This window comes from Tauraco erythrolophus, chromosome 30 (assembly GCF_009769465.1).
Source record: "Tauraco erythrolophus isolate bTauEry1 chromosome 30, bTauEry1.pri, whole genome shotgun sequence".
NCBI classification, from domain to species: Eukaryota; Metazoa; Chordata; class Aves; order Musophagiformes; family Musophagidae; genus Tauraco; species Tauraco erythrolophus.
In genome coordinates this window covers 952,134-979,984 of record NC_141494.1, presented here as the reverse complement: position 1 = coordinate 979,984, position 27,851 = coordinate 952,134, and the positions used below count along the sequence as shown (strand labels likewise).

The 27,851-nt window shown below is 70.1% G+C and overlaps 3 protein-coding genes across 4 annotated transcripts; all 3 read right to left on the bottom strand.

The window, feature by feature from the left end:
• Positions 1–3,281: 3,281 nt before the first annotated feature.
• On the bottom strand, positions 3,282–10,183 carry DENND4B (DENN domain containing 4B). The gene is made up of 26 exons (XM_086628459.1): positions 9,885–10,183; positions 9,560–9,812; positions 9,395–9,464; positions 9,060–9,229; positions 8,620–8,861; positions 8,460–8,526; positions 8,306–8,364; positions 8,048–8,192; positions 7,754–7,929; positions 7,527–7,627; positions 7,218–7,433; positions 6,987–7,132; positions 6,780–6,919; positions 6,566–6,689; positions 6,237–6,443; positions 6,010–6,138; positions 5,765–5,912; positions 5,116–5,681; positions 4,912–5,034; positions 4,657–4,832; positions 4,442–4,565; positions 4,140–4,355; positions 3,945–4,077; positions 3,694–3,859; positions 3,534–3,598; positions 3,282–3,427 (listed from the first exon to the last, which is right to left on the bottom strand). Exons 1-26 carry the CDS (start codon positions 10,181–10,183, stop codon positions 3,282–3,284), a joined length of 4,407 nt encoding a protein of 1,468 aa, XP_086484585.1.
• A 2,511-nt stretch (positions 10,184–12,694) lies between these two features.
• CRTC2 (CREB regulated transcription coactivator 2) lies at positions 12,695–23,964 on the bottom strand. 2 transcript variants are annotated; one of them, XM_086628376.1, is made up of 14 exons: positions 23,794–23,964; positions 20,293–20,394; positions 19,555–19,671; positions 19,317–19,378; positions 17,753–17,821; positions 16,276–16,379; positions 16,097–16,126; positions 15,783–15,862; positions 15,528–15,577; positions 15,144–15,388; positions 14,111–14,559; positions 13,281–13,577; positions 13,010–13,184; positions 12,695–12,903 (listed from the first exon to the last, which is right to left on the bottom strand). In XM_086628376.1, the coding sequence occupies exons 1-14, from the start codon at positions 23,962–23,964 to the stop codon at positions 12,695–12,697; spliced, it is 2,160 nt and encodes a 719-aa protein (XP_086484502.1). The 2 variants fall into 2 exon arrangements, with proteins under 2 accessions (XP_086484502.1, XP_086484503.1); XM_086628377.1 differs by having other exon boundaries at positions 19,317–19,371; positions 19,569–19,671.
• Positions 23,965–25,019: 1,055 nt separating this feature from the next.
• SLC39A1 (solute carrier family 39 member 1) lies at positions 25,020–27,369 on the bottom strand. The gene is made up of 3 exons (XM_086628417.1): positions 27,189–27,369; positions 26,484–26,614; positions 25,020–25,646 (listed from the first exon to the last, which is right to left on the bottom strand). Exons 1-3 carry the CDS (start codon positions 27,367–27,369, stop codon positions 25,020–25,022), a joined length of 939 nt encoding a protein of 312 aa, XP_086484543.1.
• Positions 27,370–27,851: the final 482 nt, after the last annotated feature.

Sequence of the window (27,851 nt, the reverse complement as noted above, 5' to 3'; positions counted from 1 at the left end):
CTCCCGTTGCCATCCTCCCCCAGCCCCCACCCAAGAACACGGAGAAATCGGAGTCAAAACCTCCCACACCTTCTTCCAGAAGGACGCCGCTCCCCCCGGGCTCGTGCCCCCCCCCCCCCTCCTCTTCCTCCTCCAGCCTGTCAGCAGCCGAGGAAGGCTCAGGAAAAAAAAATAAATTTCACAAAAAAAAAAAAAAAAAGCCTTTTTTGGGGTGATTTCAGCAAACAGAAGGCGAGGAAGGCAAGGCAGCTACAGCGAATCGATCCGATCGCATCCATATGCTGTCGCTCTTCCTCCTTGCTGTCAGCTACCCTCCGCTTGCCCAAACCACCTCCTCCTCCTCTTCCTCCTCCCTTCCTGGCAGAGCAACCCCCCGCCATCAAAGGGACCCTTCTTTCGAGGCGTGGAAGGGAAGAAAAAGGGTTTTAAATGCCTCAAAACGCTCTTATTTTGGGAAACGGAGCGAAGGGGAGAGGAACTGGCCACCCCGCTTCCCAAAGCCGAGGGAGGAAGAGCGGGGGCCTCCCCAGGAGCAGCATTCCCGTCTCCCCCCCTCTTCCCCATCCCATCCCCAAGGAAAAAGGGGAAGGGGCGCGGGCAGGGCTGCCCATGCTGCCCACGCTGGAGGAGGGGGCACGTGCCAGACTCGCTTGCTCCGCGTTAAAGTGGAGATGGGAAAGTTTTCCTGGCTGCCCCCCTCCTGGTTTTGGCGTGGGGAAAAAGCGTTGGGAAGTTGGGGGGGTGGGGGCGAGTGAAGAAAGGAGGCAAAATCCTGCAGGGCGGAAAAATCTGGTTTCCCAACCGGCGGCACAACGAGGCGCGGAGTCGGTCATCCCGTTCCCTAACGAAGGAGCGGGGAAACGGCACGATGGCAACGGGGGAGACGGGAATGGCAGAAGGAAGTGGGAATGGCAGGGGCAGACGGGAATGGCGGAAGGAAGGAAGCGGGAATGGCGGAAGGAAGGAAGCGGGAATGGCAGGGGGAGACAGGAATGGCAGAAAGAAGTGGGAATGGCAGGAGGAAGCAAATGGGAATGGCAGGAGGAAGGAAACGGGAATGGCAGGAGGAAGGAAACGGGAATGGCAGGAGGAAGGAAGCGGGAATGGCAGGAGGAAGGAAGCGGGAATGGCAGGAGGAAGGAAGCGGGAATGGCAGGAGGAAGGAAACGGGAATGGCAGGAGGAAGGAAACGGGAATGGCAGGAGGAAGGAAACGGGAATGGCAGGAGGAAGCGGGAATGGCAGGAGGAAGGAAACGGGAATGGCAGGAGGAAGGAAACGGGAATGGCTCCCGAAACCTGGCCGAAGCCGAAGGAACAAAGGGGGTGCCCCTCTGGCTGACGGGGCGCAGCCAGCCCCCACCCCCCGTTTCGGAGGGCCGCTCCATCGCGGCATCACCCACTGGTGCTCCCCGCGGCACTCGGCACCGACCCACCGGGAGAGGACGGGGGGGACCCCCCGCTCCCCATCTCACCGAGACTCTCCCAGTGCACGGAGCGGCGGCCGCTCCCCCGTGCCCGGGGACCCCCCCGCACCCCCCTTGCCCACCGCCCCCGGCACGGCCGGGCAGAGACCGGCCCCCCAGCCCCGAGGAAGGGCCGACACCCCGTTTTCCCCACGGGGGATCCCACCCTCACCCTCCTCGCCCGCTCCCGGGGGCTGCGCCCGCCCCTGCCCCCCCCAACCGTGAGCTCTGCACCCCCCGCACCCCCCCGGGCCCTGTGCCCCGACCCCCCCAATCCCCGAGCGCCAGCCCCAGGAGCGCGGGGCTCTGCCCCCCCCAAACCCCTCGGCTCTGCCCCCCCAAATCCCCCCCGCTCAATCTCTGCCCCCCCAAACCCCTCGGCTCTGTCCTCGCCCCCCATCCCCGAGCTCTGCCCCCCCAAATCCGCCCCCTCCACCATCCCTGCTCTCCCAAACCCCTTCGCTCGCCCCCCCCAAACCCCCGCGCCCCGCGGGCGCTGCCCCCCAAAATCCAGACACCCCCTCCCCCCCCCTCAGCCCCCCGGCGCTGCCCCGCCCCCCCCACGCTGGGCCCTGCCCCCCCCCCCCCCGCCACTTCCACCCCCGCCGGGCCCGGCCCCCCCCGCCCCCGCGGCCCTCACCTGGCACGGGGGGCGCCGCCCTGGGGGCCGGGGGCGCCGGTGGGGGCGGCGGGGCCGAGCCGGGGCCGGGCCGGGGCCGGGCCGGGCCGGGCGGGCGGAGCAGACGCGGCGCCGCAGCCACCAGCCGCCGCGGAGCGCAGCCGGCACCACCACAAACAATGCCGCTGATTGGGTAGCGGCTCCGCCGCTCTCGCCCCGCCTCCCGACCCCAGGCGCGACGCCCATTGGCGCGGCGCGGCGACGGACGTGGCTTTCCACCACTAGAACCCTCCGGCTTCCCCGCGGGGACCCGCCTCCCGTTCCTTACTGGCGGGCGGGCGCGAAGATTGGCGCGCCGCTCCGCCAATGGCAAACCGCCGAGCTTCCCCGCGGGGCGCCTTTAATGGGTCCCCGAGCCCAGACATCCGGGTATCGCCGGCCGCGCGCGGTGGCGGCGCGCAAACCAACCCCCCCCTCCCCCCCCCCGCGTTCCGCTCGCGGGGGAATTCGGGCCCGAAGCGGCCGCCGTAGCCGCCCCGCGCCCGGCCCGGCCCACGTGGCGCGCGGCCCGGCGGTGCACGTGGTCCGGCGCGACGCCGCGGCAGGACGGAGCGGGCCCGGGAGCGCGCGCGGCCGCCGTTCCCCCCGTCCCGCCCCCTCCCCGGGGCCGCCGCAGCGGGCAGGGCCCGGCCCGGGGCGGGGAGGTGGCGGGGGTGGGGGGTCTCTGCGGCCTCTGCCCGGCTTCAAGATGGCCGCCGCGGCCGCAAGCCGCCGCTCTGGCACCCCTGTCCGCCCTCTCGGTGGTCCCGCCCCCCCTCCTCCCCCCCCTCGGTGCCCCCCCAGGAAAGCAGCGGGGGAGGCAGCGGGGAAAATACCGCAGCGGCGTTTATTTACAGACCCCCGGGGCGGGGGGGGCTCCTATTGCACAGTGCGAGGGGAGGGGGGGGGGCCCAACCCCCCCCGGGGCGCGGGCAGGTGGGGGGGGTGTGGAATTTGGGGGGGAGGGGGGGAGATGTGCAGAGGTTTCCCCCCCCCCCCCCGTCTGGCAGCACGAGCGAGAAGGGGGTGCTGGGAGGGGGGGGCAGGGAATAAATAAATAAAAATATATTAACACTGACATATAAAACCCTTTGTGAGCCAGGGGCTGGGGCGGGCCCCCCCAGGGGCTGAGGACCCCCCCCCCGCGGGGGCGGCACCTCTAGCACTCGAGGGTGGCCCCGAAGCTCTTGCGGCAGTCGATGGCTTTGGAGCTGGGGGGCTGCGCCCGCCGCCGCCGCAGCTCCTCCTTGCCCAGGCTGCCCGCCAGCTTGGCGTACGCCGACTTGTACTTCTTGTCGAAGGCAGCTGTGGGGTGAGGAGATGGGGGGGGGGACACACACGGGACGGCCATCAGCATCGCCCCCCCCACCCAGCGTCCCCCACCGCCGCCGCTCCCCGAGCCCCCCTGTACCAATGTCCATGTGGTCCCTGCCCAGCGCCGCTAGCGTGAGGAAGAGGATCTCCCGGTAGATGCTCCTGGGGAGGAAGAGTGGTGAAGGGGCAGGTGGGGATGGCAGCAGTGGGGAGGGGGGGGCTGGGGTGGAGGGGGGGGGGGGGGGTCCCAGCCCCACCTCTGCAGGTGCCGGGGGCCGCCGGGGGCCGCGGTGGTCTCGAGGAAGAGCGCGATGGCTTTGTGCACTTCGCTCAGCCCCACGTGGCTCAGCACTGCTTCGAGGAAGGCCGGTGAGAAGGGGTGGCCGTGGGGCCGCCAGGACCTCAGCCGAGTGGGGACGTTACCTGGGGGGGGGACACAGAGCCGGGTGGGGGGGTCAGCACCACCCCAGTGCCCTGTTTCCCCCCTCCCCACCATGCCCCGACTCACTGTGAAGCCTCCAGAGGACGTAGAGCGGGGGGCAGCTGTCGGGCTCGGGGGTCAGGACGTCCCAGAGCAGCCGCACGCGCACGGACGGGGAGTCGGGGGGTTGCGGCTGCCGGACAGACAGGTGGGTGCCAGGCTGGCGACCCCCCTAGAACCCCCCCATAGCCCCCCTGGCCTTACCTGTGGGGCCGGGGTGACGTGCTGGGAGCCCAGCAGCAGGCGGGGGAGGTTGCTGGGCAGCCCCAGGCGCTGGAAATACCAGACGAGGTTCCAGTAGATGATGGGGTGACTGTCCACCAGCTCCGGCTGCGCCAGGAACTCGCCGCCTTCGTTCTCCACCAAACTTTCCAGCTCTTTCCGTAACACCAGCGGGCTCAGGTAAGCGAAAGCCACCCGCTCCGACCGCCGCGGCGCCTGCGGAAGAGATGGGGACACACCGCTGGGATGTTTGGTCCCCTTGTTCCGCGGTCATCTCCCCTCCCCGTGCCCCGGCACCGTACCACCGCGTCCGGGAAGCCGTTGCAGAGCTCCGGCTCGCCCTCGTCCAGCGCCAGGCAGCGGCGGCGGTCGCTGAGCACCGGTCCCTGCGCCGCAGGAGGAGGGAGGGAGCCGTCCTCGGCGGCGCTGCGCGGCAAAGAAGGGGTGGGTTATGGAAACGGAGGGGGCACCAGGGAGGAGAGGGGACACTGGGTGCCACCAGGCTCAGGGGTCCCACCTGGGGGGCTGCTGGAAGTCCTGGATCTCGATGGTGAGGAAGGGGACGAAGGAGCGGCCGCAGAAGGGGCAGGTGGTGTTGAGGTTGGAGTCGTCGGAGGTCCAGCCAGCCATCACCTCCTCGTCGTACACCAGCGCGCCGCAGCCCTGGCACCGCGAGCAGCTGGACAGCAGGACCTGGCGGCGGCACCGTCAGCCCCCGCAGCGCCGGCGGAGGGTGCAGGGGGCTGCGGTGGGACGGGCCCCCCCGACTCACCTCTACGGCGGGCGGCTCCTGCCCGGCCACCCCATCAGCCGGCGGCTCGGCGGATTTGGGGACGCCGGCGCTGCCCACCGACGTGTCCGACAGGTCCAACTCGCTGCCCAGCGAGACAGAGCTCTGGGGGGGGGGACACACGCGCCGTCAGGGAGGACGGACGGACAGACAGCCAGCCACGGCGCGCGGGGAGAAGCCGGGTACCTCGGAAGCAGTGGATTCAGGGCGCTCCCGGGGGCGCAGCAGGGTCTCAGCGGGGCTGCGGCGTGGCAGGGGCTCCCCATCCCGCTGCTCGGAGCCCCGGCGCGGGCAGGCGGCGGCGGCGGAGTCCCGGGGGCCGGCGGGGAGTTCGGTGCTGGCGGCCGGCCGGAGCGGGGGCCGCTTGCCGGGGGACAGCAACTGCTGCAGCTTGGCGGCCAGCCCCCGCCGCGGCGTGCCCCCCACCGGCCCCCCGGCACCCGCCGGCCCCTCGTCCGCCCGGTCGCTCTCGTCCGTGGCGAAGCTGACGTCCGACAGGCTCCCGTCGGCGGAGCCGGGGGCACCTCGCAGCCGGGGGGGCAGCGGGTCCGGGGCTGCGGGAAGAGGGGGGGGCTGGGTGATCAGGGGCTCCCCGGGTGCCTCCCGGCCCCCCTCACCGTGGGTGCCGCTGGGGAAGCTGAGGCTGCCGCTCTTCACCAGCCGGGGGGCCGGGGGGGCATCCCGCAGGCTGCGCCCTGCCCAGGTGGTCTGTCGCTGCAGGCTGGGACGCGGCGCCGGAGGGGCTCGGCCACCTGCGGAAGGGGATGAGGGGGCTGTTCAGCGGGGCGATAGCGGCCCCCCCGTGCCCCCATCCCCCCCCTACATCCCCACCTACCTGGGGGGGCAGCAGCGGCGGCGGCCCGGCGTTCCCGCTGCCGCAGGGGCTGCCGAAACTGGGCGGCCCCCAGCACCACATTGCGGAGTTTGGCCCAGCGCAGGCGCCCGCCCTGGGTGCTCGCCGGCCACTTGCTCTCCAGCACCGCCTGCGAGGGGGGGCAGGGGGGGAAATGCCACGCTCAGGCACTGGCAGGGACCCCCCCTGGCCCACCCCCCCCAATGTGCGTGCCCCCTCCCCGTCACCTTGTTGTAGTAGCCATAGGTGACGGTGTTGGGCACGATGCCAGCGCGCTTCATCTCCAGCAGCACCCGCACTGACAGCACCGGCTCGCCGTACTGCCCGCAGAGCTGCATCAGGATGCGGTAACAGACCTGGGGGGGGGGGGGCAACCATGGGCAGTCAGGGGTGGCCAGGGTGTCCCCCCACCCCCACCCCGGCGAGCCCTCCCCCTGCCCCAAATACCACCTACCTCGTCGGGCAGCACCACTTTGTGAGCTTCCATCTTGCGCAGGACATCGTAGGCGAGCTGGAGCGCCCGCAGCTTGGCCGGGGCGGCGCGGACGTGGGTGGGCAGGTAGAGGAACCAGAGCCCGTAGCAGTGGCCCAGCAGGCATTTGGCCCACATGTCGGGCACCGAGGAGTACTTCTGGGCCACGCGCTGGGCCACCTTCATCTCCTGGGGACGAGGGGAGGAAGAGGAGGGGAGCTGGGGGTGGAGGAGGGCGCAGCCGGCACCCTGTGCCCCTCGTTCTCGCTGAGACCCGGCCAACTCGTGGCACCGTTGGCCCCACTGCTCACCTGCTTGGTCCTGCGTGGGGCTGGGCTGCTGGGGGCACTGCTCCTGGCCTGGCACAGCTGGGCCACCAGCGGGTCCCGGGGGGGCTCCAGGAGCTCGGGGCGCAGGGTGGGGAACCCGTCATAGCTTGGGGAGGGGGGTGGAACGGGGAGCAGAGGCTGAGTTGGGGGGCTCTGGGGGGGCAGCGGGTCTGGGGGGGGTCGGGGGGTGTCTCACCGGTACCGCGCAGGCAGCTCGGTGCCGTCGGGACCCGCCGGCTGCTCCGGGGGGGTGATGAAGACGGTGTGTTCACCCCCCCGCGGGTCATCCAGCTCCATCAGCGGAGTGTCCTCCGGCTTCTCCAGCTCCGCCTGCACCTGAGGACGGGGTGTCAGTGGGGGGTAGGGGGGGGCACACCCACAGCGCCGAGCCGGCGGGACCCACCTTATCCACGCAGGTGTCGAAAAACTCGAGGCAGGGGTCCCGGTCGCTGGCGAAGGAGCAGTCCTCGATGAACTGGGTGAAGAGCTGGGTGCGCAGCAGCTGCCCGTAAAAGCGGTGGTACGCCCGCTCCCGCGACTTGAGGAACCCTGCGGGGACGGGACGGGGTTGGTGGGGGGGGTGAAATCCAGCCCACCCCCACCTCGCTCACCCCCTCCCCACCCACCCACCCACCCTGTAGGGCGAAGAGGCTGCCGGCGTCGCGGCCGGCCGGGGCGGCGGCGGGGGCGATGGGGCGCAGGAAGGAGCGGTACCCCCGCAGGGCGCAGGCCATGAAGCGCAGGAACGCCGCCCGCGCCTCCAGCTCCAGCTGCGCCCGCCGGCCCCTCGCCACCTCCGCGTCGCTCAGCAGCAGCTCCAGCGACGCCTCCTCCCCTGGCCCGCTGTACACTGCGAAAGGAGGAGGAGGGGGGGGGGGGGGTAAGGAATTCGGGTGGGGGGCACGCAGGCCTCCCAGGTGCCCCCCCGGGACCCCCCACTCACTCTCATCCAGCTGCTGGGAGAGGCTGTGCAGCGATGCCAGCAGCACCTTGCAGGGGCGGCGGGGCAGGGAGCGGGGGGACAGCAGCTTGCGTTCCTCGCTCCTGGAGGTGGGGGGGGGCACAGAGAGATGAGGGGAGGGCGGCCGGTGGACCCCTGGCATCCCCCCGGGCAGCGGCTGGCTGGTGAAGCCCACCCCCCTCCATGGTCAAGAGCGAGAGGCCACTCACTGGAAGATGGTGTTGGTGTCCAGATCGACGAAGATGACGTCCCTGGGGGGCTCGTAGAGGTCGAAGTAGCTGGAGTGGATGCCTACAATGAAGGGCACGGGGGCACACAGCACGTCAGCCAGCGCCAGCGGGCACAGCGGGATGTAGGGGCACTGCCAGCGCAGGGGGAAGATCATCTGGGGACAGGACAAGGACGGTCAGCGCCGCGGGCCGGAGGGGGACCCCCCTCCAGCGCCACGGCGTTTCGTCCCCCCGCGGTGTTTCGTCCCCTCCCCTGCCCTCCCTGGCACTCACCGCTACCAGGGCTTCGCCCACGCTGGTCAGGACGTCGGGGCGCAGCGAGTGGATGAGAAGCTTCTGCTCGGTCAGCACGGCCACCAGTAACGCCACCGCGTTGTCGGGGCCCAGGTTCTGCAGCAGCGTCAGGAAGCTGGCGCCGCTGCGGGTGGCAGCGGGGTGGGGGGGGACACGGCGTCACTCGGCCGCCCCGCGGCCCCCTCCCCGTGTCTGTGTGTCCCCCTCCCACCTCCAGCGCCCCGCAGCCGTCCCTACCTGAGCGGCAGCGGGGAGGACACGGGCCGGCACAGCAGCAGGTTGTCGTAGGGGGACATCTGAGGGGACACGGGGACACGGTGGGCTGGGGGGGGGCAGGCAGCACGGGGCCGGGGATGGCGGGGGGGACACGGACACACGCATGACGACTCACCTGGACCAGGATGCGCGGCCGCTGCGGGGACGGGAAGGGGACGTTGTGCATGAAGTGCGAGATGTGCCTGCAGGGAGAGGGGCCCGTCGGCGAGCGGAGGTGACGGGGGCCACCCCCTCGTCCCCAGTACCCCCCCCAACAAGCCCGTCCCATCGCTCACGTCTCCAGGGGCAGCACGTGGGGCCCCGAGATGGAGTAGCGGTAGATAAACATGAGGAACTTGCGGAAGACGTCGAAGAAAGGCCAGTGGGAGAGGACGCAGATGCTCTTGCGGGTCTGCAGCGAGCGGCCGCCCACGGGCCGCCGGTCCACCACGCTCAGCAGCCCCAGGCGCAGGCTCTGCTTCTCCGACAGCCGCTCCCGGGGAAACGCCTCGTGGAACTGGATGGCCGCCCCGTAAACCTGCGCGGGGCGGGTGGGCACGGCTGGTGTAGCGGAGGGTGTCCCTGCCCATGGCAGGGGGGTTGGGACTGGGTGGTCTTTGAGGTCCCTTCCAACCCAAACCATTCCAGGATTCCGTGATTCTATGACTCCCCCACCGCTGACACCACCTCTCCCCCTCCTCGACACCCTGGACCACCCCCCCCAGCCCCGTCCTGCCTTGTCGCCCGAGGCGCCGGTCAGCACGAAGGTGGAGAAGACGGGCAGCGGGTACTTGGTGTCGGCCGGCCAGCTCTCGATGGTGGCCCCCATGGGCAGGCAGAAGACGGGCACCGATTCGGGCAGAGGGAAGGACTCGCTGTCCTGCTCGGGGTAACGTCCCAGCAGCCCTGGACAGACAGACGGACAGAAGGATGAGCCTCACCTGATCCTTTCCCCCATCCAGCTGAGGAGGGGGAGGGAGGGAGCGGCTGGGTGGGCACCCAGCAGCCTCCCAAGGTGAACCCACAGCGGGGGGGTGTCCCCCTCTCCCCAGTCGCCACGAGAGACCCCACCTGCTTCGTAGACCAGCGTGTTGGCCTTGGCCATGGCGATCTTGTAGCACAGGAACAGCGCGGGGCCCCACTGCAAGAGGGGAGCAGAGTTGGGGGGGGTCAGCATGGGCCAGACGGCGGCGGGGGCATCCCGGCGGCGGTGAGATGAGGGACCCCGGCACCCACCATGCTGGTGTTGAGGTTCTTGTCCACCCGGCAGAAAGTGTGGGGGGTGCTCTCGCCCTTGCTGGGCATGACGAGGCAGATGTCGGTGACCCCCAGCGTGTTGTGGCCGTGGGGCTCGGCCGCCCGCCGGTACGTCAGGAAGGTGCGTTGGTGTCCCGGCCCCCCCGAATTGAGGTTGGCCGAGCGGCTGTAGGGTGTCGTGTCCAGGATCTTATAGCCCGGCTTCGGGCGGTCCTTGCCCTCGTAGTGCACCCTGGGTGGGGAGGAGGGGTGAGGGGGACCCCCAGGGAGCTCCTGCCCCCCCCCCAGCACCTCCAGGACTCACCCCAGCTCGATGAGGGGGGGCTTGTCCCGGCTCCGCTTGTAGCATATGAACATCTGAGGGTTGTTGAGCAACCCAGCGTTGAGGTCGACGGGGTGGCCCGAGGTGGTGGTCTCGATGCAGGTGAAGCCGTGGGGCACCTCCTCGCCCTGCGAGCGGATGATGACGGCCACGTCGGTGATGGGCTCGCTGGGGCGGGCCAGGCGGTGCTGCTGGTTCTCCTCCTCCAGCAGCCGCGACGTGTCCGTCAGTCCGGCCACCACGAAGTAGTCCACCAGCTGCGGGGGCTTCTCGTCCGACATGGCTCACGGCATCTGGCGGGGGGAGGAAAGAGTGGGATTGGTGACACGACGGCCCCACAGCCCACCCGGCCCAGCTGTCCCAGGGCCAGGAAAGCTCCTCCACCCTGGCAGGCTGGCAGCACAGGGTGCCCCACGGCTGGAAAGCCGCGCTGGGGCACGGCGGAGCTGACGAGGCGAAAGCGCCGGGGACGGGAAGGGAGGAGGCTTCCGGTCACACCGCGGAGCGCGGGGCGACGTGACGGGGACCCCCACGGTCTGCGGGGCGGGGGGCAGCACCCCGCGCCGAGCACAGCGGCTGCAGGAGGACACCCCTCAAGCAGCACCTCTGAGACGGGACCCCCACCCTGTGGCGTGGCCCCCCCCGGCTCGGTGGCTGCACCCCTGGCCCGCAGCCGGCCCCTCTCCCCTCCGCACACCCCCTCCCTGTGCCCAGCACCCCCAGCTTGCCCGGGCACCGCAGCAGGGGTCCGTGGGGGCCACCGGAGAGCGGAGCGGGGCGAGCTGGAAAGGGGAAGGAAGCGGGTGCCGAGGCTGCCAGCACCCACGTCACAGCCCCGCGGGCCGTCGCCCCCCGCCATGGGGCACCGGGGCGCGACGCCGGCTGTGCCCCAGTTGCGCCATGGGGCACTGGGGCACGACACCAGCTCTGCGCCTCTTCCCGGGGGGGGGAAAAACTCATCCCGAGTTTTCCTGGAGTTCAGGAGACCCCAGGCAGGGCCACCGCGGTGGCCCCACGACCCCAGGAGGAAGCCCCCTTAGGCGGGGGGTGGTCGCGCCGCCCCGGGGCCGTGCCAGCACCCCCCGTGCCGGCACACGGGTCACGGCAGCGGCCGGAGCGTGTGTCCCGCCCCCCCCGCCGGGGACCCCCCCGGGGGTATTTTGAGCCCAGCGCCGCCGAGACGCAGCCGGCTCCGGGTTTAGCTCCGGGCCCCCCGCCCCGGGCGCGGAGGAACCAACGAGGGGGGGTCCCCCAGCCGGCCTGTGCCCCCCCCATCCCCCCCCTCCTTCCAGCCGGGCCCCCGCAGCGGGGCACCCCCCCAGACCCCCCCCGGGGGACAGGCCGCGGTTCGGCCCCGCCGTGGAGCCGGAGGGGAAGTAGCGGCTGCGGGGGGGCGGGACAGGCCCCTCCGCCCCACGGCCCCCCCAGCCCCCCAGGCCCTACAACCAGCTCCCCCCCCCCGCCGGGCCCGGCCGCCCCCGGGCCGCCCCCGCCGGTACCTGCGGGCCGGGCCGGGCCGGGCCGCGCCGCTGCGCTCCGCCGGGCCGCTCCCGCCGGGCCCCGCCGCCGCCGACAGCGGCCCCTGGCGGCCGGGAGGGCTCTCGGCACCCCAGGGGGCCACCAGGACCCCCCGGACCGCCAGAAGCTACCAGGACCCCCCAGCACCCCCCAGGGACCCCTCCCAGAGCCCCCAAGAGCTTCAAGGACCCCCCCCGAGCTCCCCATGGCCACCAGCCCCCTCCAGCTCCCCCCCCCGAAATCACAGTGACCCCATTGCCCCCCACCCGCCCCCCCCAGCAACCACAGGGACCCCATTGCCCCCCTCAGAAACCACAGGGATCCCATTGCCCCCCACCCCTCCGCCAGACCCCCCAGAAACCACAGGGACCCCCCATTGCCCCCCCCCAGAAACCACAGGGACCCCCCACTGCCCCCCCCAGCACCCACAGGGCCCCATTGCCCCCCACCCCCCCCCAAGGGATCCCAGATCTAAATGGGGGGGGGGGGCGCGCTGGAGCAGCTGACCTCCCCCCCGTGCCCCCTAAATTCCCCCCCCAAGGAGGTCCAGGAGCCCCCCCAGCCTCACCAGGGGGGTGTCGTCACCCCCCCCTCCCCCCGAAATCAGGCACGCACCATCACAGCGGGTATTTAATTAACATATAATATATTTTAAAAAATAATAATAATAATAAATCACTCTGGCTCCCTCCCGGGCACGGGGGGGGGGGGAACATGGGTCCTGGGGCCCCAGGTCCCCCCACCCGCGGACGGGGGCCCCGCGCTCCCCCGGGGGTGGCGGGGGGGGGGGGGGGTTTGGGGAGGGGGCAAAGTTACAAGTGCTTTCTACACGTCCCGCGGGGTCCCCGGCAGCTGGGTAAATTGGAGGGGGGGGCTGGGGGTACATACGGGGCGCAGCTGGGGGGGGCAGCAGGATTTCTCCTTAAACATGATGATTAGCCGGAAAAAAATAAAATAAAAACAGAAGCGGCCCCCCTACACCCCCCCCCAGGGTCTCTACCTACGGGGTTATATACAGCCGCCCCCGGGGGGGGCACGGGAGCCCCCTCTCCACCGGGGTTTGGGGGGGGGCCGAGAGCGCCTGGCTCACAGCCCCCCACCCTCCACACCGGCTCCGGCATCCCCCGGCCCCGTTCTCCGGGGAAGGAGCCAGCGGTGGCCCCACCGTTTTACCGGCCAAAAAAAGTGAAAAAACAGGGTTGGGGACAGGGATATGGCGGAGTTGGGGGGGGGGGGGGGGGGGGTCCGAGGTGGGGGGGGTCACCGCGGGCCCCTCACTGGAGGCGGTCGGTGCGGAAGGAGTCCTCGACGGCCGGGTCGGTGAGCAGCGCGTAGGGATCGCTCAGCATGTTGAGTCCGTCCAGCGTGAGCGGCTCGATCTTCAGCTCGTCCTCCAGCCCCAGCGCCGCCGCGTCCACCTCGAAGCCCGGCACGCCGGCCAGCGCCGTCGCGATCTCCTTGGAGATGCCGGGGGGAGAATCTCCTGGAAGGGGGGGGGGGGGGGAGGAATAAAAACCACAAAGCAGGGGGTTCAACACCCGCACGCCCCACCGGAAGCCCCCCCTGGCGCCCCCCCCCTGCGCACCCACCTGTGAGGATGATGTTGGGGATGGGGCCGTGGCGGCTGCAGTTGCTCAGGTTTTGCCGGTTGAGGACGGGGGGGTCGTAGGTGCCCTCGGCTGGGGGGTAGCTCAGGCCCCCCAGCTCCTCGGCAAAGCCGCCACTGGTGCCAGTGGGGCTCTCCCCCATCCCGAACTGCTCGAACTGCGGGGAGAGGCGGGTTATGGGGATGCGTATCCCTATTGTGTGTGTCCCCCCCCCAAAAAAAAACCACACACACACCCCCCCGGCAACACTCACGCTGCCCAAACCGAAGTCGCCCAGGGGTTGTCCCAGCTGCGGCGGCTGCTGCTGCAGGGAGGCGTTAGGCTGGTACTGGGGGGCGTACGGTCGCTGCGCGGCCCCGCTCGGCGGCACCGGCGGCGGTGGGGGTCGCGCCGGTGGGGCAGGGGGCAGTGCCGGCTGCGGGGGGGACTGCACGGGCTGGTGCAGGACTTTCTGGCTCGGCTGGGATGGCAGGAGCAGCCCGGGCTGGTTGTAGGAGTACGGTGGGAGCCGCTGGTCGGCCGGAAGCTTGCTGGTGTCCAGGGGCACCCCCTGCGGAGAGAGCGGAGAAAGGGCGGGGGGGGGGGGGTCAGCCTGCACCCACCCAGCACCCGCCAGGATCCGGCCCCTCTGCTCGGTGCCCCGGTGCCCCGTCTCTTTTGGGATGGGGACCGTCTCCGCCAGCCCCCCCACCCCCCCCGGTGCATCCCCCAGCACCGGTAGCAGGTTGGGGAGACGGCGGCGGTCCGGGAGATCCCGAATTTCAGCCTCACCGGCAACACCGGGCACCGGAACCCTGCACCCAGCACCCACTGCGGGCCGGGTTCCCCCTTTCTGGAGCAGCACCCCGGGGTGGGGGAGTCCCGTCTGGGACGTGCCGCATCCCCCTCCCCAGTCCCTGACCGCACGGAGCTCCCTCCCGGCGGGGAGGGGGTCCCCGGGGCTGGGACAGGGAGGGCGAGGGGCTTCCCTGGCACGTGGCGGAGATGAGGATGGAAACGAGACAAGAGAGAAGCGGAGGGCGGAAGGAGACGGAAGGCGAGCGCGCGGCGCGGGGGCCGGCGCGGGCGATGGACCATGCATACCTGGGTGATGGAGGACAATGTGGGTGACATTGTTGGTGAGAACTGTTTGGGGTGCTGCCTCCTGGAGTCGCCACCCATGGGGAGGGTGAGGGGGCTGAGCGGGACCCGTCGGCGGGGCGAGGTGTTTATGGACGCCTGCACCATGGCGGGGTAGGAAGCGCCGCTCAAGCCGGAGGGCAAGCTGGGGTTGCTGGGGGAGGACTGCATGGGCTGGCTGCGGGGGGACGTGGGGAGGGAGGGGTTGCTGAGCGAAGAGGAGAGGGAGGACGGCAGGGACTGGTTGGAGAGCGAGGAAGGGATGGAGGAACTGCTCTGGGAGGACTGGAGCGAGGGGTTGCTGAGGGAGGACTGGAGCGAGGGGCTTCGCAGGGAGGCCTGGAGGTTGGGATTGCTAAGCGAGGACTGCAGGGACGGGTTACTCAGGGAGCTCTGCATAGGTGAGGTAAGTCCTGTGGGGACAAAAAAGAAGAGACACCACCGTTATCCACGGAATCGGCCCGCGCCACGGGCTCTGCTCCCCGGGCCGGGCCAGGCTGGGGCTCCCCGTCTGCCCCGGGTGGGATGGAAGGTGACGGAGGCGACCAAAACGATGGAGACAGAGACAGAAACACACACACACACACACACATCACCCGGGAACGGTGGCGGTGCGGGATGCTCCGGCTCGGCGAGAGGAGGGCGCCAGGGCGGGAGTGGGATGGGCGGTGGGTTCCCCGTCGGGGCCACCATCGGGACCCCCTGATGCCGTCGGACCCCGCAGCTCTCCCCACCCCGCTCCCGGGCTGTGGCGTCTCCATCCCAGGCCGGGATCACCCGGTCTCTACCGCAGCCGGTGCCGGGACACCGGCCGGGGGGTTCCCGGCTCCCCCAGCCCTGCCAAGCTCTCGCTGCGGGCGGTTCCCCGCACCGGAGACCAGTTGCTCGGCTCCCCACACCAGCCCCGTGCGCCTCAGTGGCTGGTCCAGCCACCCCCGGACATCGGCTCCGGCATCTCCATGCCCACTGGTGGCAGCAGGACAAGGCCAACCCTCACCTGGCGAGTCGTAGCCCGTGCCCAGTCCCATGCCACCGCTGATGCCCAGGTGCGTCATGGTGGTGGCCAGGTTGCCGGTGCTGTTGCCCCCGCTCAGGCTGGGGTAGGCGGTCTCGTCCGGGTCGAGGGGGGTGGGCAGCGGCGAGGGGAAGTGCAAGTTGGTGAGATCGGGAAGGGAACCGCCCGTGTTGAGGGCCGAGGGCATGAGGGGCACGTTGGCAGGCTGATCCGGGGATGGAAATACGCTGGGGGAAAGAGAGAGGCACGCTCAGTGCCGGAACGCCGCTGCCTCCTCCGGCATCCCCCTCCCCAGCAATCCCAGCTCCAACCCCTGTTCCGGAGCCATCCACGGGTTCGTGCCCCCGAGCTCAGCCCAGGACTTACTGGATCCCAGGGACTTCGCAGGAGCGCGGACGGGCCGAGGACGAGGAGAGCTGCGAAATCAGAGGAAGAGGAGGAGTGAAGCGAGGCCGGGATGCCGAACCTGCGCTTTCCCTCCCAAAAAAAAACCCCGGGCCAGCCGCGGTTTGAGGGCAGGAAGGAGGCAGAGCCACCCCGGTGTCACAACGCCCGGCGGGCAGGAAGCAGGTGGCGCGGGCGCGGGGGCGATTTCCTCGCCGTCCTTCCCTCTGCACCCACCTTCTTGGTGTCCCAGGGCTTCAGCGAATGTTTGGTGTCGTCGAAGGTCTCTTCGATGGGAGGCACTTGGAAAAGAAACACTGGCAAGGGGGGGGGGAGCGGAGGGTCAGAGCGGGGAGAACGGCACAGCCCACCCACCCCCACCCCGGGGGGCACCCACCGGTCAGGAGTGGGGTGTTACGGACCCACTCGCCGCAGAGGGGGCCCCAGTCACACCAGCGCCCCGCGTCCCACCCGCTGCCCCGATTCTTGGCAGACTGGGAGGGGGGGGAATGGGGCCGTGCCAGGCTCGGTGCCACGCTGCCGGCGCTCACCTTTACTGTCCGCGTCCCCGTCCAGGAAACCTGCAGGAGAGCAGGGGGCCGTTAGCGGCGGCACACGGGGGACATTGGCAGGGGGGACGGGGCTCCAGAGTCCTCGAGGGGCGGAAGGGGGTCCCAGGGCAGCCGGGGGGCGGTGGGGAAGGCGGGGTGTGGAGGGAGGGGACGCTCACCGCTGCGGCGGCCGGGCGGCGGGGCGCCCTGCGCGGGGCCCAGGTACGTGTCCTGGGGGGTGGGGTTCATCACGCTCGTGTGAAGCGCCGAGTCGGAATTTGTTCTAATCGGAAAAGGAAAAGTGAGAGTAGGAGGGGTCCAGACTCAGCCCTTGGCACCCCCAACCCATTTACAACCTGCTGCTGTGATAGCCCCCCCATGGTTGGCACAGCCCCGGGGCGGTGGGTGAGAGCAGGGCCAGGGCACCGGCAAAAAAAGGGGAAGAGCAGGGGGAGGAAGGGAAGGAGAGCACGGAGCGGGTTCCGCTGGGGGAACAACCATCTCCTTCCAAGCCCTCCGTGCCCGACACTCGTCGTGCCCAGGGTGAGCCCTGGAGGCAGAGGCCGAGGGGCTCTGCGGGGACCCCACCCCCTTCTGCCAGCCCTCCCCAGTGGGGTCCCTGGCCCGGCGCTTCCCGACACGTTGGCGCTCGTTCCGGCCCCGTCTCCTCCGAGGGATGGCTCTGCCACCGCAGCGAAGGCTCCAAAGCCCTCGCCACCCCCAGCACGGGGCACAACGGGCTCTCTCGGGGTCCCTTGGTTTCTCCAGGGGCCCTGGGGGGTCGGGGGGCAGAGGACCCAAGGATTTTACACCCATTGTGCTCCCAATTAGTCGGTCTGAAGCGGCCGGGCGCGGGGAGGAGCTGGGAAAAGGCTGCCGGAGCTCATGACGCGTCCTGGGACCGCACAAGGGGGATATTGTTCAGCTGCGGCGCAGCTGGGAGGCAGGAAACTCCCCCCTGCCGCCCATGGGACGCAGCCCCCCCCCGGCGCGGGGCCCAGCCGGGGAGCGATGGGCGCCCGCTGCCGGCACCGAGCGCCGGGCGGTGCCGGCGCTGCTCCTGGCACGGCCCAGGGGAGACAAGAGCGGCGGCTGCCGCGAGCACCGGCTGCGATGAGCCAGTCCCAAGCCCCAGCTGTGCCCCGGCGGCTCTGCAGGGCTGGCAGGGGCTGTGCCCGAGCCCGGCCGTGGGCTCAAACCCCACAGGGAACCCGCTGCTCTGCCACCCCGCCGGGCTCCCAAGAGGTGGCCCGATCCCCCAGGGCTGCGCCGACTCCCGCTCCTTGTGCCATGCCAGGGGCAACCAAGCAGCCATGGCAGCCGGCACAGCCAGGTCCTTGCCCCAGGAGCCAGCACTGCGGCAGGGCAGCCCTGGGGGACACGCTGCCTGGCATCCAGCAGCCCCGTGCCCCCAAAGGAAGCTCCTCGGGAGCTCAGAGTGGCTGCGGGACCAGGCGACCGCGGAGGCACAGGGGCTGCACCAAGCCCAGGGTGCCCAGGGCCACCTCCGCCCCGTTCAGCAGCCGGGGCAGCCTGGAGACCCCTTCCCTTCTCCTGGGAGACCAGGGCTGTGCCCACCCTGGGGGTCCTGGGGAAGGGCTGGAGCCCGGCTGAGAGACAGAGGGAGAGAGAAAATGGATCCAAAAAATCGTTCACCTGTTGAGAGCCGATGGCAGCCTGAACAAGTGCCCCTTCTCCATCGGAAAGTTACTCCAGGGCATGGTCCTGCGAAGGAGAAGCAGCAGGGTTACGTGGGGGGGCAAGGGAGGGGGCACAAGGTGGCACTGCCCCGTGGAGGGAGGCAGGCAGCTCGCTGCCTTGTGTGGACAAGCTGGGATTTCTCCGTCGATCCCGGGAGACATCCCTGGGCAGCGGGTCAGGGCTGATCTGTGACATCCTCACCCTATTCTCTGCCTCAGCCCCCTGCCCGCAGCCCAGACACCGCGCTGATGGGCAGCTCGGCCTCGGGGAGCCAAAAACCACGGCCACCAGCCCGCGCTGGTGTCGATGCCATGATGGCTGAGGTGTGCTGCGGCAACACCGGAGGGTCTCCGTGCCCCAGAGCAGGGGGACCACAGGCAGAGACCACTCTCCGCTCCAGCAGCGCCCGGAAAAGGATCACGGAGAAAGAACCAAGCGCAGACAGCCGTTTGGGAGACAGATGAAAGCCCCCCCTGAACGTGGAGCGAGGAATTTGCAGCAGGATTTGCAGTGAGACGCTCCTGGCGACGGCTCCCCGGAGCCCCACGGCAGGGAGGATGGCAGGGAGGGCACGCGACGGCCGGGCTCGGACACGGTGCGATGGGCGAAGACGTGCCGGAGGACGAAGCCACGGTCGTCGCACTCTGGACCGAGCGACGCCGCGGCTCATGGCGGGGGACAAAGTGCAAGACACAACACGAGTCTCCGGCAGAGCCCCGGCGCGGCATGGCACAACCGCTCGGCACCCGCCGTCACCGGTGACCCCACCGCGGTGAGGAGAAGCGGCACACGCGGCCCCTCAGGCTCCCGGTGCACCGAGACAGCGGCCGAGCTGCCCTGGGTGCCAAGGCACGGACGCGGCAGGAGCATCGGAAGCGAGGTGCCCAGGGAGAGATAGTCCTGGGGCCAGGGAAGGGGAGCTGTGCCAGGCATGGCACTGCAAGGGCAGGAGCCCTGAGCGACCGCGCTGAGCCGAGCCCGCGCGGCTCACCGGGATCCTCCGAGGGATGGAGCCGACGCTCCGGGCACAGGCAGCCAGCCAGCCCCATCCTCGCCGGTCACCGGAGCACACGGGTTTGTGTGCCCAGGGATTCACCTCGAGCAGGACCCCTCTTCCCACTAGGGCAGCGGGTGGATGCCGCCCCGCGTGCTGGCATCTTTCGGGCACGATGAAATCATTCCTCCTTAAAAATCCCCCCGGCTCGGCGGGACGGTGCGGGCAGCAGCCAAAATCAGAGAGGTGGGCCACCTCCCAGCCCCACTCCGGCATCTCAGAGTTTCTCTCTGCCCCTTCAGATCCGGTCTCTCCCCCACGGACCGGCGAGGGAAGCCGGGTAAATCCTCCTGGGGGGGTTGCCCGTTGAGAAGGGGGCTCCTGCCAGCCCACTTGTTTCCAAACCTCTGGGTGCTCTTTGACACGGAGCAAGATCCCGGGCTCCGCGGACACGGAGAGGCACCAGGGTGGAAACTGGCACCTGGAAAACAAGCTCCGGGAGCCAGGAAAACGCGGGGTCTTTACCTCCTCCAGCTGGGCTCGGGGGGAGGCGACAGGTAGGTCGGTCCGTAGGGAGAGCTGTCGATGTGGGGGGCACGTTAAGGGCCAAACGGAGAGCGAGGGGCTGAGCAGCCGCGCTCAATATTTGGGAAGTGCCCACTAATCCCAAAGAGACGAAGAGCGGGGGCGCCGGGATCGGGGCAGGAGCCGCAGCGGTGGGAGAACAGGCTGCCTGCCCGCCGCCGCCGGGGATAAAGGATATCTGTCGGACGTATCGGCGAAGCGGGGACATCATCCGGCGCGGGTCCCGCTGCACTCGCTCCACGAGGCCGTGGTGCCGGGTGCTGCGCGTGGAGTCCAGCGGCGAGTGCAAAGGGCCCTGCGGGGCGGAGACACCGGGGTGAGCCCACTGCCCGGCGGCGAGGGAAGGGGTGGGGGTCTCAGGATCATAGAATCATACAATCATAGAATGGTTAGGGCTGGAAGGGACCTTCAAAGGTCATCTAGTCCAACCCCCCTGCAAGGAACAGGGATATCTCCAACTAGATCAGGTTGCTCAGGGCCTTGTCCAACCTGGCCTTGAACGTCTCCAGGGATGGAGCATCCACCACCTCTCTGGGCAACCTGTTCCAGTGTTCTACCACTCTCATAGTAAAAAATTTTTTCCTAATATCCAACCTGAACCTACCTCCCTCTATTTTAAAACCATTACCCCTTGTCCTATCATAACTGGCCCTCCTGAACAGCCTCTCCCCATCTTTCCTGTAGGCCCCCTTGATCCCCCCGTCGACCGCCGCAGCGCTGCCGGGGCGACGGAGCTGGGGTCAGGCACGAGGATTAGCGGAGAACTTCCCCTCGGCATCCTGAACATCCTGATCAGGAACATCCTGATGCCCCTTCCCAAGGCGCTGAGGGAGGCAGCTGGCCGTGCCACGGTGGGCAGCCCCCCCCCAGCCCCACCGCGGGGCAACCCGCAGCCGGCGGAGCGGGCGCTGCTCACCTGGAAGTCGGAGACGCCGCTGCCGATCTGGTTGACGTTGGGCAGGGAGCCGCTGTAGTAGGGTCCCCGGCTGTGTGCCAGCCTCAGCTTCTGTGCCTGCAGCTGGGCGAGGGGGGCAAAATGCAGGTCAGGGGGGGCCAGCGGGCACCACGGGGCGCTGGGCCTCTGCCAAATTGCCCCGTTACACCCTCGACATGCCCACCCCTCCCCCCTGCAGCAGAGCCCCACGCGTGGTACCGAGCCCCAGGGGTGTCCCGCGGGAGGAGGCAGCCCCTGAGCAAGGCACATCCGACCCCGTCAGCCTCAGGAACAGCGTGGGAGTGTGCCAGGAGGGCTCTAGGTGCCTGGCACCTCTCTGCTTCGAAGCCACCGAGCACGGAGGAGGCCTCGCCAGGGACTTTCCTCCCTCCGTGGGTGCTCCGGTGCAGGAAGGATGCTGAGCCCCCGCCGAGTTCGGCAGCCCGGAGTGGGGAAAGCCACATCTCTGCCCCAGGCTGCAACACCCATCGCCCAACCTGCTCCCCCCCAAACAGCCAAAGCCCCCCGTGCCCACCAAAGAGGGCTCTGGGCTCCCCAGGCACCGGCATTCGGTGCGTCAGCCCGGCTCTTTCGAACCAGAGGTGCTGGGTTTTCCACCAAGCACCTCGTCCACACCAAAGACAGTCCTGGAGCTGTCGGCAACGCCGGTGCCGCAGCCGAAAAACCGGAGGAGATTCCAGCCTGCGGCCGGGGCTCCGGCAGGGCGAGCACGAAGGGCTGGCTGCTCGGCACGGCGCGGCAGCCCGCCGGCTCCCGGCGCTGCTCAAGGCCGAGGGAAGGAGTCATGGCAAACCGCAGGCGGGAGATAACCGAGTCTGGGTGCCCACCGCCGGCGCTCGGCGGCGAAGGAAAACCCCACAGCAGAGGAGAGCTGGTGTCCTGGGGCAGTGCCAGCACCAGGCCTGGCACAGGGGGATGTCCCATTCCCCACTTTCCGGCATCCCACCGGGAAAGGAAGGTTTCTCCAGTCCCAACTCACAGAGCCAAGGCCAAGCACATAGGAATCCACCTTCCCTTTTGGACCTGGGGGGTCTTCAAGGACCCCCATGCACCAGCCAGCACCAGCGCTCGCCAGTCCCGGATAAACTCCGGGGAAAGAGAAGACGAAGCAGAAAAAGCAGCTCGGAAACGGGCTGCAGTCGGGAAACCTGCGGCAGCAAATTCCCAAGCTTGAGACCAGCGAAATCCAGATCCAGGGGAAAAAAAAAAAGAAAAGAAAAAAGAAAAACAACTAAAAAAACAGGAGATTTAGTCAACAGCTGGCTGCGCTGGCACTGCAGGATTAGTGCGAGGAGCTGCGCTGCGGCTTAAGGTCTTGGGATCCTGCTCCGTTCTCCGAGCCAGGGTCCCTGCGGGAGCCGACGGAGCCAGGCGAGGCCGAAGTCAGGCAGCAGCTCACAAGAAGCCAGAAAAAAAAAACTCCAGGAAAGCTGGAGGGGCACGAGGGGGGCACCCCAGAGGTGGGCAGCAGCCCTGCTGCTGCCTCTTCCTCCGGCGAGGAGCCAGAACGGAGGCTCCCGTGTGGGGCGCACGCTGTCGGCACTGCCAGCTCCACACTTCCAGCCCTGTGGGCAACGATGGAGGGGACGCCCAGGGCCGGGACCCCCCGCCTCGGGACCAGCTCCTGCCCCAGGCTGCGCTGCTCCGCGCCTCTCCGGGGCTGTCGGTGCCACACATGGGGAAACCACTCCCGGAGGAAGCGTTTCAGGACAGGGATAACTCCGGAGGAAGCGTTTCGGGACAGGGATGAGCAGGGAGGACAGTCCTGCTGCCCCCCCCCCCCCCCCCCCAGCTTTGCTGCACATTAACCAGCTGTTTGCTGTGCAAACACGGGGCGGGAGGCTCCAGCCCACTCCCAAACTCACCGGCGATTCCTGCCGTCCCGGCACGAGAGGAGACAAAACCTCCGGAGAAGTGTCCACGCTCTGCCAGGGCCGGGGCCGCTCTCGGCTCGGCGGGGAGAGCCGCTCCCTCGGGGTCGGCAGGACCCCATCACCCTCCCGGCTCCGTGGATATCGGGTCACCGCTGCCTCGTTGGACTCGGGGTGCCAGAGGGATCTCTGAGCCAAACATCCCCTTTTTTAGAGATCTGATGGATTTTGCTCCACTTTTCTCCCGGTGCTGCCGACCCTGGGCGTGGGGTGACACCGGAGCCTCCCTGGCTGCCGTCCCCACCACCTGGAAGAGCCTCTCCGCGTCTCCGGCTCCCTCAGCACCGCGCTCCTCTCCCCTCGCTCGTCCATCCCGTTTCTCCGCCGGGAAGGACGGCGCTGGCTGCCGGACCCCGCGGCTGCCGGCACAGCGACCCGTGGCACCGCAAAGCCCCGTCGCCGGGGTTGGCACGACCCGCCTCTCCGGGAGCTGAAATCCGGCCAAACCCTGATCCTGGCACGATCCCCGCAGACTCCTCCGAAACACAAACCGGAGCTGACCGTCTCCTCTCAACAGCCACCCCCATCCCGGGAAACCGCATTCCCGGAGATGCGCCGCAGCGTTCCCGGCCTCCTCGCTCCACCGCCAGCCCCCGGCACCCCGGAGCAGCCATCCCACTGCCAAGGTCCCGCTGAGAAGCCTTTGGACCACAGAGAACAATGACTCCCCTTCCCCAGGAGCCACGGAGCGGCGCGGTTTTGCCGGCTCGGATCCGGCACGCTCATCCGTGCTCCCAGCGCTGTGTTTCCTCAGGCTCCGGCCAAGCCAAATTTAAGCATCTCCAGGGAAGAAGCATCCGGCGCTTCCCCCGGGAGCCGGCCGCATCGTCGGGAAGGACCAACCCGACCCAACCGAGGGTCCCGGCGCTCCAGGACGGACCCTCCGAGCGCCGCGGTCGGTGGCGGCTCATCCGGCAGAGGCGACGCCAGGTTGCGCCATGGCAGGAGCGCGCCCGTAAGCCGTGGACACGGAGATGCCCGTCTCGCCCCGGCGAACCCGCAGGTGCCACCGGTGCCAAGTGGCTTTTTCCACCCGCTCGGAAGCGACGGAGACGCGTCGGGACCCACGCGCGGCGGAGCGAGCCACGTGCGATCCCTTTGCCAAGAAACCCGCGGCCGGAAAAAACTAAATGGGAATAAACCGGCGGGAAGGAGGAGCGGGGTGCGGGTGGGCAACCGCAGAAGAGGCCTTTTTGGGTGGGGGGGCCCTTCCTGGCCCCTTTACGCCCCAAACCAGACCCACCTCCGCGCCGGGGCGTGATGCCCCGTCCAGTCCCCCCTCCTCTGCACCCCCCAACCCCCCCCCCCGCCCCTTTGGGCACCCACTGGGTGCCTCCCGCCCCCTTCTGACACCCCCCCCCCCCCCAGCAGAACCCCCACCCCCCAGCACAGCCCCCCCCCCTCCTGCACTCCCTAACACCCTCCCCCGCCCCCATCCCTCCCACAGCCCCCCGCCCCGCTCACAGCCCCCGGCCCCCCCCCGGGGCCCGTCGCGCATCCGGCGGGGGGAGGCCGCGGCGGCGCCGCTCACCCGGGTGGAGCAGATCTCCATCATCACCTCCTCGAAGGCCGCCGTCTCCTCCGCCTGCCGCTGCTTCTGCAGCGCGATCTTCTCGCTGAACTTCCGCGGGTTGGAGGCACCGGCACCGGCGGACGGACCCGCACCGGGCCCGGGCCCGGCCCCCGCGCCCGCCGCCGCCATCTTCCCTGTTCGGGCCGCTCCGGCCACCGCCGCCGCCGCCGCCGCCCGCGCGGGGCACGCTGGGGCGGGGAGTCCGCGGGGCGCGCGGGGCCGCTGGGCCGCGGCGGCGCGGGGACTACAACTCCCATCAGCCCCCGCGGCGCCTCCGCAGGGGCCGCGGGGAAATGGAGTCCCCTGGCTCTTACCCCCCTCCCGCAGGGGGGCGCTGGGGAGGGCGGGCCCGACTACAGCTCCCGGCGTGCACCGCGCGGCCTCCGCTCCTCCTCCCGGGGGGGCGGGCTGGGGGTTCCTGGGGGGGCGCAGCGGGGCGGGGGGTAACGCTGCGCAGCGGGGGGGGGGAGCCAATATGGAGGGGTACAGCAGGGCCACACACCCCCCCCCCAATGGCTGGGGACAGAGCACACCCCCCCCCCCCCCCCCAAATTGGGGGGGGCCGGACCCCCCCGCCCATATAGGCCCGGGGAGGGGGGGTCGTGGCCCCTCCTGGGCCCCGTGACCCCCCCCCCCCCGAGGCGCTGTGGTCCCCCTCCCCAATATTGCAGCCCCCCCTCCAGGCAGAGACACCGCCATTCTGTTCAGTCCTTTATTTGTGTCATCCAACACCTCCCCCCACGCCGGGGGGGGGTCTGGGGGGGGAGCCGGGGGCGCCCACCCCCTGTAAGGGCACTTGTGGGTGTGGGGGGGACACACACATGCTCACACCCCCACCCTGGGGGTCCCGCGGGGGGGCGGCAGCACCGTTCTCCCTGTGCTGATGGGGAAACTGAGGCACAGGAGCTGCCCTGGAGGGCTGGGGGGGGGGGGGGGGGAGGGTCCCTGCAGGCAGACACCCCCCCCCCCGGTTTCACAGGGAGACACCGTGGGCAGACACCCCCCCGGGGTGTGCAGGGGGGGGTCCTGTGGGCAGACACCCCCCCAGGGTGCACAGGGGACACCTCCGGAGTGGCACTTTGGCACTTGCACGGAGAAGGGGGCGCAGAGGGGAACCCCCTTCCCTGGGGTCCTGCGGGGGGGGACAGGGACGGGGACCCCCCCCACCTTGAGGAGGCGGCGTTTCAGATCTTGATGAAGAGGATGGCGGTGACGAGGGCGAAGCCGGCGAGGAGCAGGATGACTTTGGGGACGCGATGCCGGGGGACCCCCAGTTCCTGCGGCAAAATCTCCAAGAACGTGATGTAGAGGAAGGTCCCGGCGGCCAACCCCTCCAACACCGCCCGGCACAACCGCTGCCGCAGCCCCGCGCCGGCCGCCACCGCTGTCCCCAACCCCACTCCCAAGGGCGACATCATGGCGAAGAGCGCCAACGCCGCCGCCACCGCCGGCGGCCGCAGCCCGCCCCGCAGCAGCTTCAGCGCCAGGCTGAAGGCCACCGCGCACTTGTGCAGCAGCAGCGCCAGGCAGACGCGCAGCACCGCGCCCTCGCCCTCCTGCAGCCCCAGCGCCAGCCCCTCCAGCACCGCGTGCAGCGCCAGCGCCAGCACCAGTAAGCCCGCCCGGATGGCACCGCGGGCGCCGCCGCCGGGCTGCGGCGAAGGGGTTTGGATGGAAGCGGTGGTGGGGAGCAAAGCTCGAGTCTCCTCCGCGGCGGGCGCCGGGTCCCGCTGCGCCAACGCGACCTGCTCCAGCACCAGCACCAGGAAGAAGCCCATGGCCAGGATGAATTCCGGCAAAGGGAACTGGAGCTGCGGGCAAGGGGGGGGTCAGGGGGAAGGAAGCCGGAGGCGGCGGCTGCCGGGAAGCCACGGGCAGAGGGAGGATCTTTCCATGAGTCCCGGCGGGACACGGAGGCCTCTCCACTGGTCCGGCGACTCCGCCGCTGCCGTCCCAGTGCCACCAGCTCCCTTCCCGCTGCCCTTATCCTCACTGTCCCATTCCTGCCGTCGTCCCCCCACGCTATCCCATCCCCACTATCCCATCCCCACCATCCCATCCCCTTCCCTCCCCACCATCTTGTCCCATCCCCACCATCTTGTCCCAACTGTCCTCCTCCCCGCCGTGTCACCCGGGCTGGCCCCCTCCCCACCATCCCACCCCCTCCCTCTTGTCCCTTCCCCACCATCTTGTCCCAACTGTCCTCCCCCCCACCGTGTTGTCCCCCTGGCCCCCTCCCCATGCTGTCCTGTCCCCACCACTTTGTCCCAGCTGTCCTCCTCCCCACCGTGTTGTCCCCACTGCCCCCTCCCCACACTGTCCCATTCCCACTGTCCCCCTCCCCACCATCCCACCCCACTGTCCCCTTCCCCGCCGTCCTGTCCCCATTGTTCCCTCCCTGCCATCCCCCTCCCCACAGACATTCCCACCTCTGTCCCCGTCCCCCTCCCCACCACCCAGTCCCCACCATCCCCTCCCCACTGTCCCAGCACAGCTGAACCCCCCCCCTTTCCCCCCCATGCCCAGTTGGAGCTGCTGACCCCAATCTCAGGGACGAGGACACCGGGAAAGCCCCGGGGCAGAGCCAGGGTGCCCAGGGCAGGGGTGCCCGGCAGGGATGGGCCCCCGGGGGGGTCCCGGGTGCTCACCGTGATCCGCAGCTCCTGCAGCGCCGCGCCGATGCTGTCCAGGTAGTCGGGCAGGAGGTCGAGCAGGCAGGTGGCGAGGAAGACTCCGCCAGCAAAGCAGCTCACCAGGCTGAGCACGGGGCTGCGGGACTCTGCAGGGGGCGGGGGGCTGAAACCCCCCCCCATGGCCCCACCCCCCACGAGACCCACCGGAACCCTCAAACCTCTGGACTCCCCGAGACCCCCTGGACATCCTCAAGCCTCCTGGGACCCCCCAAATCCCTTAGACCTCCCAGAACCCTCTGGACCCCCGAGACCCCCAGACTCCCCGGACAAGCCCAGGACCCTGCAAACCCCCCAGCCCCTGAGATCCCCCCCCAGACTCCCCAGGACCCCTTCAGGCCACCTGGGATCCCCCACCCAGACTCCACAGGACACCCTGGACCAGCAAAGGCCCTCCGGGACCCCCCACCCAGCCTCCCTAAGACACCCTGGCCACTCCCAACCACTCCAGGACCCCCCGCCCATACTCCCTGGGACACTCTAAACACCCCCAGGGCCCCCAAATCCCCAGGACCTTCCAAGCCGCTGAGACCCCCCCAGAATGCCCAGGACTCCCTGAACACTCCCAGGCCTCCCAGCCCCCCTGAACCCCTGGGACCTCCTGGACTCCCGGGACCTCCCGGACCCCCTGAACCCCTGGGACCCCCCCCAGCCCCCCCGTACCGGCGGAGCTCGGGGGCTGTCGGAAGCAGCAGAGCGGAGCGAGGCCGCAGGCGAGGGGCAGCAGCAGCAGCAGCACCAGTGAGCCCAGTTTGGCCTCCAGGCCGGGCGGGGGGCGCGGGGCCGTCCCGGGGCTCCAGGCCAACTCCTCCGCTCCGACCCCGGGCCCGGTTTCCGCCTCCATCCCACCGGGGCTCCGGTTCAACAGCTCAACACCCGCCGCGGGGGAATGTCCGACCCGCCGTCGCTTCCACCGCGCTTCTCATCCCCGGGACGAACCGGAGCTGCGGCGGGACGGGACGGGACGGTCAGAGCTGCCGGTGCCGCCTCTCCGCCCCGGTGACTCATCCCCCCCTCGCCTCACCTCCCGCGGGACCGGTCTCTCCCGTCCCGGGGCCTTCGGTGCCCGGAGCACCGCGGCGGGTTGGGAGGGGGATCCCCGGGGGGCTACCGGTGGGCCGGGGATGGGGGGCAGCGCTCCGGTAACGGCACAAGAGGTCGACGGACCGGGACCAGGACCGGGATCAGGGACCGGGATCAGTATCAAGGTCCCGGTCCAACGGTCCTGGTCCCCGTCCCGGTCCAAGGGTCCCGGTCGCGGTGTCCTGATCCCGGTCCCAGTCCCCGTCCCGGTCCAGGGGTCCGGGTCCCGGGGTCCCAGTCCCG